The sequence below is a fragment of the Juglans regia genome, chromosome 11 (assembly GCF_001411555.2).
Source record: "Juglans regia cultivar Chandler chromosome 11, Walnut 2.0, whole genome shotgun sequence".
Lineage (NCBI taxonomy): Eukaryota > Viridiplantae > Streptophyta > Magnoliopsida > Fagales > Juglandaceae > Juglans > Juglans regia.
This window is the reverse complement of record NC_049911.1, coordinates 33310905-33324786: the sequence shown is the minus strand read 5'-3', so window position 1 is coordinate 33324786 and position 13882 is coordinate 33310905. Positions and strand designations below refer to the sequence as shown.

General features: G+C 35.8%; 2 protein-coding genes across 2 annotated transcripts; both read left to right on the top strand.

Moving 5' to 3' along the window:
- Positions 1-188: 188 nt before the first annotated feature.
- On the top strand, positions 189-6710 carry LOC109003096 (tryptophan--tRNA ligase, cytoplasmic). The gene is made up of 11 exons (XM_018981080.2): positions 189-750; positions 838-957; positions 1903-2088; positions 2448-2565; positions 2923-3009; positions 4455-4547; positions 4747-4827; positions 5409-5480; positions 5925-5993; positions 6106-6216; positions 6431-6710. Exons 1-11 carry the CDS (start codon positions 503-505, stop codon positions 6479-6481), a joined length of 1236 nt encoding a protein of 411 aa, XP_018836625.1. The 5' UTR covers positions 189-502; the 3' UTR covers positions 6482-6710.
- A 787-nt stretch (positions 6711-7497) lies between these two features.
- On the top strand, positions 7498-13838 carry LOC109003097 (putative clathrin assembly protein At5g57200). Its single transcript, XM_018981081.2, has 15 exons — positions 7498-7785; positions 7924-7993; positions 8130-8227; positions 8935-9073; positions 9206-9333; positions 9416-9508; positions 9648-9698; positions 10067-10132; positions 10244-10309; positions 10411-10491; positions 10574-10651; positions 12235-12411; positions 12515-12590; positions 12860-12975; positions 13171-13838. The coding sequence occupies exons 1-15, from the start codon at positions 7696-7698 to the stop codon at positions 13579-13581; spliced, it is 1740 nt and encodes a 579-aa protein (XP_018836626.1). The 5' UTR covers positions 7498-7695; the 3' UTR covers positions 13582-13838.
- Positions 13839-13882: the final 44 nt, after the last annotated feature.

Below are 13882 nucleotides of genomic sequence, written 5' to 3'. Positions count from 1 at the left end.
TTTTTTAAAAATATATTTAGTATTTTTCGTGTAAATTTAGCACTAAAATTATTACTTGTCAACGTAATAGAAATAGATAAATTTAATTATTTATATTTTATTTTAATAATATGAAATATATTTTAAATTATTTATTAATGATTATTTTTAAAGACATTTATACATGTAGATGAACCTCGTGTATTTGTCTCTCCCACAGTAGATCTTCTTGGCCTGTTCACTTGCTGTATTCGACGTGATCTGATTCGATGGGGATTAAGATCCCCATAGCGTTAGTTTGACGACGTCGTTTGGTATTGTATTTATTTTGCGAAAGAATAAACTCCAAGAAAATGCCTCGCTTCCCCTTCACCAGTTGCTTATTTCGTACCATCCGCCGCCTGAAACCTCTCCGGTCATCTTCTCCTTAGATCCGGTCATTGGGATCCCGTTCAACTCTCTAAAAGCTAAATACTCTATTCCTGCGCAGTAGACTAGCAGTATTGGAAGATCAAAAGAAGATATGAATAAGGAAGAGCTGGAGAGTGGCGCTTTACAAAATGAAAAGGAAAAACAACAACTAGAAGAAGAAGAACAGGTTGTGAATCCATGGGAAGTTTCGGCCAAAGAAGGAGGCAAGATTGACTACGACAAGCTCATCGAGAAGTTCGGCTGTCAAAGGCTCAACCAATCGCTCATTGACCGTGTCGAGCACCTCACCTCTCGCCGCGCCCACGTTTTCCTCCGCCGCGGCGTCTTCTTCGCCCATCGGTACCACCCCATCCCCACCCCCACCTCTTCTTATTTTGAAAAAAAATATGTGCTGAGTATAATTGGAATTTGATGGATGGCACACAGGGACTTCAATGACATACTGGATGCATACGAGAGGGGCGAGAAGTTCTATCTGTACACGGGTAGAGGACCCTCGTCTGAAGCTTTGCACTTGGGGCATTTGATACCCTTTATGTTCACTCAGTACGTCAGTTCTTCTGCTCCGTTTGCTGAGAAATCATGGCTTTTGGTTCCCTTCGTCGTGTTCGCTCAATTGGTTTAAAACAAAGGAAATAAGAAGCAGAAGCTATTTTTGCTGGCATTAAACGGAAAACCTTATCCAAACAAAATGAAAAAGGATAATTTATTTGGTAGTTCATTTTCTTTTCTTATGCACTGTTTCGTTGCTCAGAGAAATTGGATAAAGGAAAGAAAGGGAATAAATTAAGAAGCAAAACCAACAGAAGTATTTATGTAGATTATATTGTTTCTTCGTGTACGGTATTTCTTTCTGCTCTGGTTGCTGTATGGAAAGAATAGAGAAAAATTTTCCTTTATTGTCATTGAATTGACCACTAAATTTTTGGCGAATTAGATTTAGGTGTGTACCATTATGTTCCAAGTGGAGTTTCTTTATTATTTTCTGTTTGGTTCTCGCGCTCTGCTCATAAAAACCAGTCAATTTGAGAGAAGGAAACAAATTTTTTACTGCTTTGGTTTGGTTGTTTTGGTTCCGGTGTTCTGCAATGGAAGAAATGAGAAAGATACACTGTGTGCATATATATTGTTTCAACTACAGGTAAATAGAAATTACTAAGTTCTGTTCGCTTTGGTCCGAATATGGAGCTTAAATATGTTGTCAAATATGTATTTGAACTTTTAATCTTTTTTTCTCGGTAAGTTATTTTTATTTCCTTTATGTTTGGTTTGATTTTGGGGTGAAAGAATATGTAAATGATTCAAATCAGTACTGATAAAAAATTCTAATGATTCCAATTAGTTGATGAGGATCCATGGCAGATGCCATGTTATTAGGATGAAGATTAGTTTGTTAGGTGCAATGTAAAAATATGAATTTGTCACATCTTTTAAACACAATCAACTGCATTGCAATCATAATTGTTGTATGCATGTGGCTTTTGGTTGTAGATATTTGCAAGAGGCCTTTAAGGTTCCTCTTGTAATACAACTTACTGATGACGAGAAGTTCCTGTGGAAAAATCTGACGGTGGAGGAGAGCAGGAGACTCGCCAGGGAAAATGCCAAGGACATCATTGCTTGTGGTTTTGACATCAGAAGAACCTTCATCTTCTCTGATTTTGATTATGTTGGAGGGTGAGTAATGCAGAACTGTAACTTGACATCAAAATGAAACCACAAACTGGCATCCAATCATACATGATGGACTGGTATTGAATCATTAGGCCAGGCTTGAGGGATCTTATAACAGAATGAGCATTTCTTCTTGTTGACCTGTTTACAAAGGTTTCTGCCGTTTATTATTGATGCTCCTAGTATGCCATGAGGATATATTTCAAAAGTCAAGCACAAATTACAATATTGATTTAGACTAGCTATGTTTGCTATGATATGCACCTCAAAGTTTAAGCATATGTTTTGAAGCTAGTGGGGGAAAAGCCTTTTTCATGCATGGCTAGAATCCTCAGACTGATTTCTGAGAATTTTCTGTGCAGTGCATTCTACCGGAACATGATTGAAATTTCAAAGCGCGTGACATGTAATCAGATTGTGGGTATATTTGGTTTCGTTGGTGAAGATCATATCGGAAAATATAGTTTTCCGCCTGTACAGGTATAAACCTTTACTGCTTTATATACATAAAACATGTGAACGGTATGTGCATTGTGCCATGTATCTTGTCAAATGTCTTTGGACTATTGTGTTTTGCCTCATTACATTGTTGTGAGTTCTCGAATGTCGATTGCTTATGCTGTATCTATCATGTTTCTATTTCCATGTAAGCAAATATATGAAGATTACAATAGATGATGCAAAAATTTCTGCAACAAGTACCTTTGTTAGATTCCTGTTTGGGATACTGCTTATTAAAAAAAGAGATTCCTGTTTAGGAAACCAGAATGGTTGGTCAAGAGACTGTAGGAATATATGTGGAAATCATATAATGTTCTCCCCTTTGTGTTATTGCAGGCAGCTCCCTCATTTCCAAGTTCATTTCCACACTTATTTTCGGGCAAAGATAATCTCCGTTGCTTAATTCCTTGTGCAATTGACCAGGTTGACTCCTCTCATGGTTTATTGTTATTCTTCAGTTTATATACGCATTTGAATCTCATTAATTCTTATGAAACACATTGTGCTTCACAAATGAGATATTGAGACCTATAAGTCTGATTGAAAATATATACTTTTTATAATTCAAATATTGAATTTGGTCTCTATAAGGTATTTGATAGAATACACCAAATCCTGTTTGTATTAATAATGAACATGGTTGATTCTATGTAGCTTTCATCATCTTTTTATTATGTGGAATTGGAATGAAATTCACAAGGGACTTATAAAAAAAGAATGAAATTTGTAAGGGAGGGAGTTATTCTGGCTAAATGCATGTGGTAACCACACTACAAAACACATTACATTTTGAGGGCATGGTAAAAATAAAAATGAAGTAACATAAAAATGAAGTAACAAGTGTTATACTACACTTACAGATGCAACATTGATCCACCAAGATGATGTTTGTTCATAATCTGAAATTAGAAACTGTCCCAAAGCTGTTGTCCAGATAAAAAGGTAACTTTTCTGACTTTAGCATTCCAAATATTCCTCCAAGGAAATTGCATGTCATAAGGACCTTGCAATGCCTTGCAGTAAGTCTGAACATGAAAATGACTACATTTCAATTCCCATTGTAATCCAGCGCCTCTTCATTTGCCGAAAGATTATAATGTAGCAAATCAAGAAAAGTAGCAAATCAGGAAAAGGCCTCTACTTCTCAGATTGCTGCAATTTGGAAGATGGTATGGTGTATTTGGAGGGAGAGGAACGAGTGAAACTTTGAAGATCGTGAGCGGTCATTGGATGAACTTAGAACTTTCTTTTTTAACACCTTGTTCCAACGGTCGATTGTAATTGATTTTAATGGCATGACCATTCACGATTGTCTTGTATCGCTAGAACATCACTCCTAGGCATTGCTCTTGTATATGACCCATGTACTTGGCCTTTGCCTATTCTTATGATCGATAAAATTTTATTTACTGATAAAAAAAAAACCATGAAATGCATGAATAAACCCGAGTTTCCAAGAATGACCTTTCCATCCTCCTATAAAGTCGGACAAGAATGTACAGAAACATCTTTATCCTCAATTAAGAAACGATCTGGAAACAACTTCTTTGGGAAAGCTTACAAACTACGGATCAAACAAATGACTATAATTTACCAGAACTTTGATTATTTACTTTTTATCTGATCTGTGCCTGTTTTAGTGAAGTTAATACAAAAATCTCAATGTTGTTCTCAATTTAGTTATCTTCTTCTTCTTTTTTTTTCTTTTTTTTTTTATAAGGAAGAGTAAATTTATTGATATGAATGAAATAGGCATAGCCCATGTACACAAGAAGTATACAAAAGAACACTTTAGTTATCTTATAAGATATGTAATAATTGTTTTGCCTTCAATTTTTATGATACTGTTTCTTTGTTGAGCTATTCAGGATCCTTATTTTAGAATGACACGAGATGTTGCTCCTCGAATCGGACATCACAAGCCTGCATTGATTGAATCATTATTTTTCCCTGCCCTTCAGGTAATCATATAATTTAGCATAGAATCAGTGGTGTGCTAAAGATTATAGGGTGACTTATGATACATTGGAAGTGGAGAAAAAAAAATTGAGTTCCCATAACCATGCAACGGGAGACAGGAAAAAAATTGATTTATGCTGCTTATGGTTGATTTCTTACAAAGAAGTCATAACTCACATCATGGAAACTGGATGCTTGCAGGGGGAGACAGGAAAAATGTCAGCTAGTGATCCAAACTCTGCAATATATGTGACTGATTCTGAGAAGGACATTAAGAACAAGGTTTGCCTCTGGAATTCCCTTTTCTTTTTTTTTATAGCGTGGAGTATGGGTAACATGGTTTATAGATATTTATAATCATGCAAATTGAGTGGTAATTCGGTCATCTCTTGCTACAATGTTTAGTTTCTGTTTAGTTCAAAAGTTAGATCAATGGTTCTTACATTAATTTGGAGTCCAATAGGTAATGCCAATTGGTCCGGTAAGTGTTCTCCAGCTGGAAAGGAATGTTTTGGTGACACATGAATAGTTTTATATGTAATGCTGTGCTTCTATCTCATGTGGGTTATTTGGAGAATGAGAAATGTTTGGTTATTTAATGGCTTTGAGCTCTCTACAATTAACCTAAAACCCCCCTTTTCTGCTATATTTACCTGATTGGATGGCTGCTTTTGGCTACCTTTTCTTGATCTATCATATGTTAGGTTGTATTTTTTAGGTGAACTTCCTGTGTCCAATGAAATTCCTTACTATTTATCCACAAAAAAAAAATAGAAACAAAAATATGTTGATAGATCCACACATATGTTATTAGTTCTTTTTGTGTTCTTTTTATTTACATTATCATGTTTTTACATCTACAGATAAACAGATATGCATTCTCTGGTGGTCAAGATTCAATAGAGAAACACCGCCAACTTGGAGCAAATCTTGAGGTAAAGTTTCTTGCTCATCCACTTCAACAAGTATGTGCAGGAGATGTCCTTGTACGGACACGCAAATCTTAATTCTTCACATGTAGATTCCAAAAGATTTCTCCATAATGTTTTACATGATTACATGCTGTGACTGTTTTGATTTGATCATTTTTCTCCAAATCATAAAAAATTGGGAATGCCAAGTATATTTTACTTGTTTATCAATTTATATCATTAAAATTGTGAATTAGTTTTATTACCAATGAAATTGGCAATCTAACTTTCTCAAAGGTAACCTAGGCTAAAATCTATGACTAATCTGCTAATTCATTACTGTAATTGCATGATATTAGAGGGGCCAATGCTGAATCTAAGTTATGATTTTAGGAATTCTTTGTGAGTGTGTACCTTTCAGTTTGTAAAAATTTTTGGGTAATATTTATATCACTTGGTCTTTATCAGGTTGATATACCGATTAAATACCTAGGTTTTTTCCTAGAGGATGATGCCGAGCTTGAACACATAAAGAAGGTCAGGTTGCTGAAGAATACTTGTGTTTGATAATTTTTGGCTACTTCATACAACCGCATGCATGTTTCTGCTCAGGGTCTTTCTGAAGAATACTTGTGTTGTCGTTTTGCAGGAGTATGGTGCGGGGCGCATGCTGACAGGCGAGGTGAAGCAGCGGCTCATAGAAGTTTTGACAAAACTGGTGGAAAGACATCGTAGGGCTCGTGCTGCTGTGACTGATGAAGTAAGTTTCCTCAATTTCTTTATAAAATGATTCTTTATTTGTGGTTTGTATGTTCAATGCCAAGCTATTCAATCTGCTGCTACGTGACGTCTAGATCAGTACAAGTTAAACGCCTTTAAATAGAATACCCTGGCACTAAATTCTATATATTAGAAACCGTATTGATATCTTGGTCCTTTTCCCTTGTTCAGTAATTTGTTTTTTTTTTTTCCAGATGGTGGATGCATTTATGGCAGTGAGACCCCTTCCCAACATGTTCAACTAATATTAAGATGTAGAACGGCCATGCTGATCCCTCCAAGCTTTTGTTCCAGAAATTTATTATTATTATTATTATTTTCAGGAGATCAGTCATTTTTCAACTTAAATTTTCATTCTTTACAAAACCATCAGGCATTAGGGAATCCAACCCATCTATTATTGGTGATATTTGTTAAGTGCCTTGGCTCTTACCCAATGGAAATTTGTGACAGAGAGGATTACAGTTTAATTAACTTCGTACAGTTGCAGCTGTCAAATGCCAAATTCAGGTTAGGCTGGCTCCCCAATTGGTGAAAAATATAAGAAGTCTTAGTCACAGGGATTATACAAAAGTAATTTTATAAACTGATATAATTTTATGTGATTTGTTAAATTTATTTTATAATAAAAATAATTTTATAATATGACAAATTATATTAAATTACATTAGTTTGTAAAAAAAATTTTGTATAATTTTTTTGTGATTAAAATATTTCTCAAAAAATATTAATTATCAAGGAACATTCTACAGAAACAAAAGCCCAACGACGTCCCAAGGTCCAGATCCGACAATCACATAAAACTCTCTTCCAAGTTATATAATCCTTATCATGAATTAAACAATTTTTTTGCAGCGAAATAAATATTGCAACAAATTAATGTCTTGCTTTGAAGAATTTATGTTTTAATTCCATATCATATGGAAATATCATAATTTATATATATAGGTATTTTAATTGAACTAAAAGAAGAGGCATTCATTTGTCGTTCTTACGTGACTCCAAATTTTATGATATGGAATGACCAAAACGGCCATGCTTTCCCTCCAACAGGCCGAGATAACGAAGGGCACTTACGGGAAACTATGGAAAAAAGAGAACCCGCCATTTTTGTATTGGCACAAGCCAATGGGAGCGGATCCTCCAGCGAAAAGAGAAAATGATTGAATTGCATACATAATCCTCGGACAACAACGCATTAAACTTACGAAAAGACCCTTTACTATTTTAGTATTTTTGTTAGTACGTTCTCGTTGCGCACATTTTGGAGAGAGCGAGGGAGATTGAAGGAGAGAGAGAGTTGTTGTTATTTCGTTGTTGGCACGACACGGTTACGGAGAGAGAAGAAAGAAGAAGAAGAAGAAGAACATTCATCTCCTCCTTCTCTCTCCCTCTCTCATTCTCATTCTGTGATTAGAAACAATAAAATTGAGCATTGTTTTCTGCATTCATAACAAGAATGGGGACGTTTCCGAGCTTTAGGAAAGCCTATGGAGCTCTCAAGGACTCCACCAAGGTTGGCCTCGCCAAGGTCAACAGCGAATTCAAGGTACACGTGTGTTTGTGTCATGTGTATATCCCATACCATCTATTTCCTTCCGATTTTCGTCAACGTACGTTTTGATTTTTTTTTTTTTTTTTTTTCTGTTTTGGTTATTTCTGTACCAATTGTTTTCTTTGTTGGAAGGATTTGGACATTGCCATTGTAAAGGCCACCAATCACGTCGAGTGCCCTCCTAAGGAACGTCATGTTCGAAGTAAAGTCTTTCATTAAAAATTTATGTTCATATATATAGCAATTCGATATCGTTGAGGATTCGGATCTCTGAGGATTCGATTTCGATATCAGACAAACTTTTACTCTCATTTCTGTTCTTTCTTTCTTCATTGCAGGAATTTTTTCTGCGACATCAGTGGCATGTCCGAGGGCTGATGTGGCCTACTGCATACACGCACTGGCAAGGAGATTGGCCAAGACAAAAAATTGGATTGTAATGCCTCTTCTTCTTTGCCTTCATTTCTGTTTATCATTCTTCGTATGCTATTTTTGGCTTCTAAATTGCTTGTTTCTGGAACACATATGGATAGAAGTATAAATTTTTGGGAATTTAGAACCTCTAAAGTACTTCGTCAATATTTTCTTATTATTTTTCTAGAGACCCATATAAGACAAACAATCGGACATTCTAGTTTTGTATGGAGGAGGGATGCATTAGAAAACCAGCTTCGCTAGTGTGACTGGTTAATGAGAGAGAGCAGGTTTGCCCTGCCAAGGCCGAAGATGTGAAGTTGAGTCGTGAGGGGAAAATAAAACAATGGAAATTGAGGGAAAAAAAAGGGTCAGTGGCCCTCTAAATATAGAGAATTACTTAAATCATGAAGAAACAATAGCCATTTAGTGCTGGAACTCTCTAAGGTTCTATGAAATTATATGGTACTCTGAGACATGTAATAGCGTTGTATTGGATTCACCCCTTCCTCCTTTTTGCCCTCTCTATCCGAAGAAGTGGGAATTTAAATCTCAAATGGCTTCTTTTGCACAACTATAGTGATATTGGTATCATGCTAGGGAGATGCTTTACCACATCCATATGTTGATCTGATTCAGAAACTGCTCTTAGAAGAACTGTTCTACTTTTTTTGTAGCAAACATGGTATATTAAGTAATTTACCAAAATGACCACATCACTGCCTGCAGGTTGCTATAAAGACTTTGATAGTCATTCACAGAACATTAAGAGAGGGTGATCCTACATTTAGAGAGGATCTTCTGAATTACTCACACAGAGGACACATCCTCCAAATATCCAATTTCAAAGATGATTCAAGCCCTCTCGGTAAGTTACTTCTGCCTAATGAGTTACAGTTGTAGTTTTCCTTTTTTTTTTGTTTGTTTTTTAGTCTGATTTGTAGATGCATTGTTATTTTTAGTAGAATCAAATCTCCTTAGAACAAATTTATCTTTGCAGCTTGGGATTGTTCTGCATGGGTTCGGACATATGCACTATTTTTAGAGGAACGTCTTGAATGTTTTAGAATCCTAAAATATGATATTGAGTCAGAGCGTTTGACAAAGTCATTGCCAGGAGCAAGCAAGGTTGATTCTTGGCATACTCTGAGTCAAATAAAAATTCCTTTCAACATGGTTAAAAGTACAATAGATATCTTTGATGTAACAGGTACATAGTAGAACACGGATGTTGGGATGTGATGAGCTATTGGAGCAGCTACCTGCATTGCAGCAGCTTCTCTACCGCCTTATTGGTTGCCAGGTAACTTTTTACATGGATTACTCAGTACAGTTGGTTTTCTGTAGGCTAGTATTTTGGCCTTTGATATATACTTCCTGCTGAATTATTGCCAATTTTGTTGTCCTACGATGGCCTTTCTAATATGCGCTATGTTTTCCAGCCTGAAGGAGCAGCTTATAGCAATTATCTCATACAGTACGCCTTGGCCCTGGTATGCATGATATGTATATCTATATTTTTCGAGGAGAGCTTTATGCAGTTTCAGCTCAGCTAACCTCCCTTAGCATTAAAATTGAAATATTTTAAAAGAAAACATGTGCACGTGTTCATGTTCGTAGATGTGCTGCCCTTTTTATAGGATTTTCAATGGTTTTGTTAGGTCTTGTACCTGTTTATTTCTGAGTGATACTTTCCTTGAAGGGTAGTTAACTTATGTATTTATTTTGTATATCTTTGTTGGATCTATAATTACCTGGTTTTGTGCATTGAATTTGTCATTTTGGCTTTCTGAAACTTTTGGAACAAATTGTTACAATGCCCGTTTGTAACCTTTGAGTCTCAACACCATTGTTCATGTAGGTATTGAAAGAAAGCTTTAAGATATACTGTGCGATCAATGATGGCATTATAAATCTCGTGGACATGGTAGGACTATACTATAACTATTAAGTGCCTTTTGGACCAAATCAATTGTATTATGTACCTTTTTTAATTTTTTTCCCTACAATACAATATCTACCCAACACTGTCCTGCAGTTCTTTGATATGTCAAGACATGATGCTGTTAAAGCTCTCAATATATACAAAAGAGCGGGCCAACAGGTGTACTATATAGATTGCAGTGAATTTCTTCCTGTGTTCTACAAGGATGTACTTATAGACATCCTTGTGAACTGATACCTTTAGGTTCTATTGTAATACAGGCAGAAAATCTTGCTGATTTTTATGATTATTGCAAAGGTTTGGATCTTGCTAGGAACTTTCAGTTTCCAACATTGAGACAGGTACATCTTTTGCCTCAAAGATATGACATCTAACTTGACGCTAAATGAATTTGTTCACAGCTCTCTTTTTTGGACTATGCAGCCTCCTCCATCATTTCTTGCAACAATGGAAGAGTATATAAAAGAAGCACCTCAGACAGGTTCAGTAAATAATAGACTGGTGAGAAAATGTGTGCATATGGTTACGGCCTTTCTTGCATACATACATGTGTTTGGTTGCAATGATTTGAGTATAACTCGAAGCTTATTTGCCTTGAACCTTTTTTGTAAGATGATGTACTTAAGCTCATTAATTTGAAATTTCTGCTCATGTATGAGAGGAGCCTAGTTTGATGCCCTTGGAGGTCTGACATTTCTCGAAAACAATGCATTAGAAAAATAAATAAATTACCAAAGGAAACATCTGCTGTTGAAATTTCTCTTTTTACCTTCATCTTACAAGTGATTCTTTCTATCTGTTTGCCTCTTCATTTTTGTAACCCTTTTGTTCCTCAGGCTTGGAAAATTGAATTTCTACAAGGAAGTAGAATAATGCTGCATCATCAGAGCTGGTTGCATAAATGTTTTAGTATTTTCATTTTACCCTTAATCATAACCTTTTCTAGCTTGCTTGAGTTTACTTTCTGGCTATTGTCCTCAGACAATCTATGTAGGTGACATTTTGAACGGTCACATCTTCACTTCATGTCTTACTGTCATCTTTACTTGTCCTTCTGTGTTGGTTTTACTCTCCATACTCACCATAGCAAAAGGACTGAACTGCTGGCCATCCTTTCCAAATTATTTCAGAACAATAACCTGGAAATAATTCCTAGTTTTACTGTAGTATGTATGACTTGAAGGATATGGTTGCAGTGGATTCTAACATCCACCATTTTTCATATTAACTATTTAGGAGGAAGTTTTACTGCATCACTGAGATGCCATTTTTGAGTATGGATGCTTTTCAATTTGCAAGTATCATATTGTAACTTGAGTTCCTGAAAATGTCTGTATCAAGTTGGCCTTTAATCATCCTCGAATCTGTGTTTCTTTGTTATATATTTGACAGCCTGGTTACATTAGGGGATCCTGAGACAGTCTTTGAATAGGCTATTAAGCAGGTCCAATAGGTTTGGGCATGCATATAATTTATAGGTAGAATAGAATACATTTTTACCACCCTAGGCCTTATAATATATCACTTTTGCTCATGTTTCTTTATGTGGTTAAGTTCTGCACTTGGATCTATTTATTGCAATTCCAAAGTTGATTCTGAACATCAGAAACCTAAGCAATCTGGAATTTCAGATATGTATTTACCTAGATTTTACTCAAGTCTCCAACTTTTCAGCTTAATTAATACGTAACACAATAGTTTTCCAGAGCTGCCTACTTTTCCAAATTCTTTCTCAAAATTTCTGTTCTTCTTTGGAACTCTGAAATAATGGTTATTTTATTTTGTTTTATTTGCTTAGCTTAAAGCCTCTATTCATTTTAACCTTACCCATAATGATTTAATATTAAATATAAAAGGTGTGTAATGCAGGAATTGTTTGTATTTGGGTTTCTGATAGGAGAAATAATATTTGCAGTCATGTGTTGGGCAAGTGTCGCGTACTCCTTTTGAAAAGAAGTGAGTAAATATGGGATCCACATTTAATGGTGGACCTCACTATTTTTCAAAAGGCGTGCGCGACGCTTATACTATCCATGACTGTATCTAGCATTACTCTTCTAATAGATATGTCTTTCTAACATCAGGAGTATCAGGAGACGGAAAGATTGACTGTGAAAGCTGATGGACCTGAAGAACCTTCTGAAAGTGAAAAACAAGAGGAAAAAGAAGAGGAACAGCCACTTGTAGTTACTGAGGAGCCTGAGAAAGAGGAGGGGGAACCTGCACCTTTGATATCAACTGAAGATACTGGAGATCTGCTGGTAAGTTGTTTATTTATGTAGCTCATGTTTCATTTGAAGTTGATTTGGTGAGCTATAGAACATGCTCTTTTATTTAATTTATTATCTTCGCCTTTTTGTTCAGGGTCTGAATGAAATTAATCCAAAAGCTGCAGAACTAGAGGAAAGCAACGCTTTGGCTCTTGCAATAGTTCCACCTGGTAGGTTGCGTGGTTTTTTATATCTAAGTGAGCACATGTCTCCATGGCAGGGTGTAATGACAGTTCCTTCATTGAATGAATATGGTCCATTTCGTTAGAAGCACTGATTGCTGTTTTCCAATTTGGGGCCTCTCGATACATCTTTATCACTTTAAATGAAGTCACTATATCTAACAATCTTTTGTTTTTATCTTTTCTTTCCAGTCGCTCCCACAATTCAATTTGATTAGTTATTTTCATTGAGAACATTTTTTTTCTGAAATATGCAGGGACTGATGCTTCAAGTTACCGTGATTTGAGAGACATTGGCGGGACTTCAGGTTGGGAGCTAGCGCTAGTTACCACACCAAGCAACAATACCACCCCCTTTGTGGAAAGCAAATTGGTTTGTATAATTTGCTTGAGATAAAGTTTTGATTTCATTAATTTATTTGGTATTCACTGAATTGCTATAAGACTGGGATAAATTATTTTGAATACTGAAGAGATAAAACTCGGTTGGTCCTAATTGATCCGTTTCTACATTGACATCATTACTATTACGTTCAAACTCATGAGCACGACTTGGTTTTGGATGCAGGCGGGCGGGTTTGACAAGCTATTACTCGATAGCTTGTATGAAGATGAAGCTGCCAGGAGACAAATACAACTGCAGGATGCAGGGTATGGATATGGAGGAATGGCCATGCAAAATCCTTTTGATCAGCAACATGATCCATTTGGCATGTCCAACAACGTAGCACCCCCATCCAATGTGCAGATGGCAATGTTGGCTCAGCAACAGCAGCAACACCAACAACAGCAAATGATGTTTCAACAACAGCAACACAACATGTCGATGGTACCTTACCAGTACCAACCTCAATATCCTCAACAATCTCAATACCCTCAACACACACAGTATATGGGTTCATCTAATCCGTTTGGGGACCCATTCCATGGCTACCCCCAGAGTTCAATGCCACAACAGGGAAATCACAATCTAATTTAGGAGGTTTAGTTTTTTCTGTTTCCTTGAATTGATTGTATTCTATATTTATTTGGAGTAGCTATTCTTTTTTCCCCCCCTTAATTATTATCTTCAAGGTTAATAATCTCATTTTTTGTATTCTGAGATGAATCGTGATTGTACGTCTTTTTGTATTGAAGAATCATTTGATACTGATTTTAGGCAAGCAAATGGATACGTTGTTTGGTCAGCTTCCTGTTTTTATATTTTGATTTTAAGAACTACTTTTGGATCTTGGAGTTTTTGTTTTTTTTTTTTTTTTTTTTTTTTTTTTTTTTTTTTT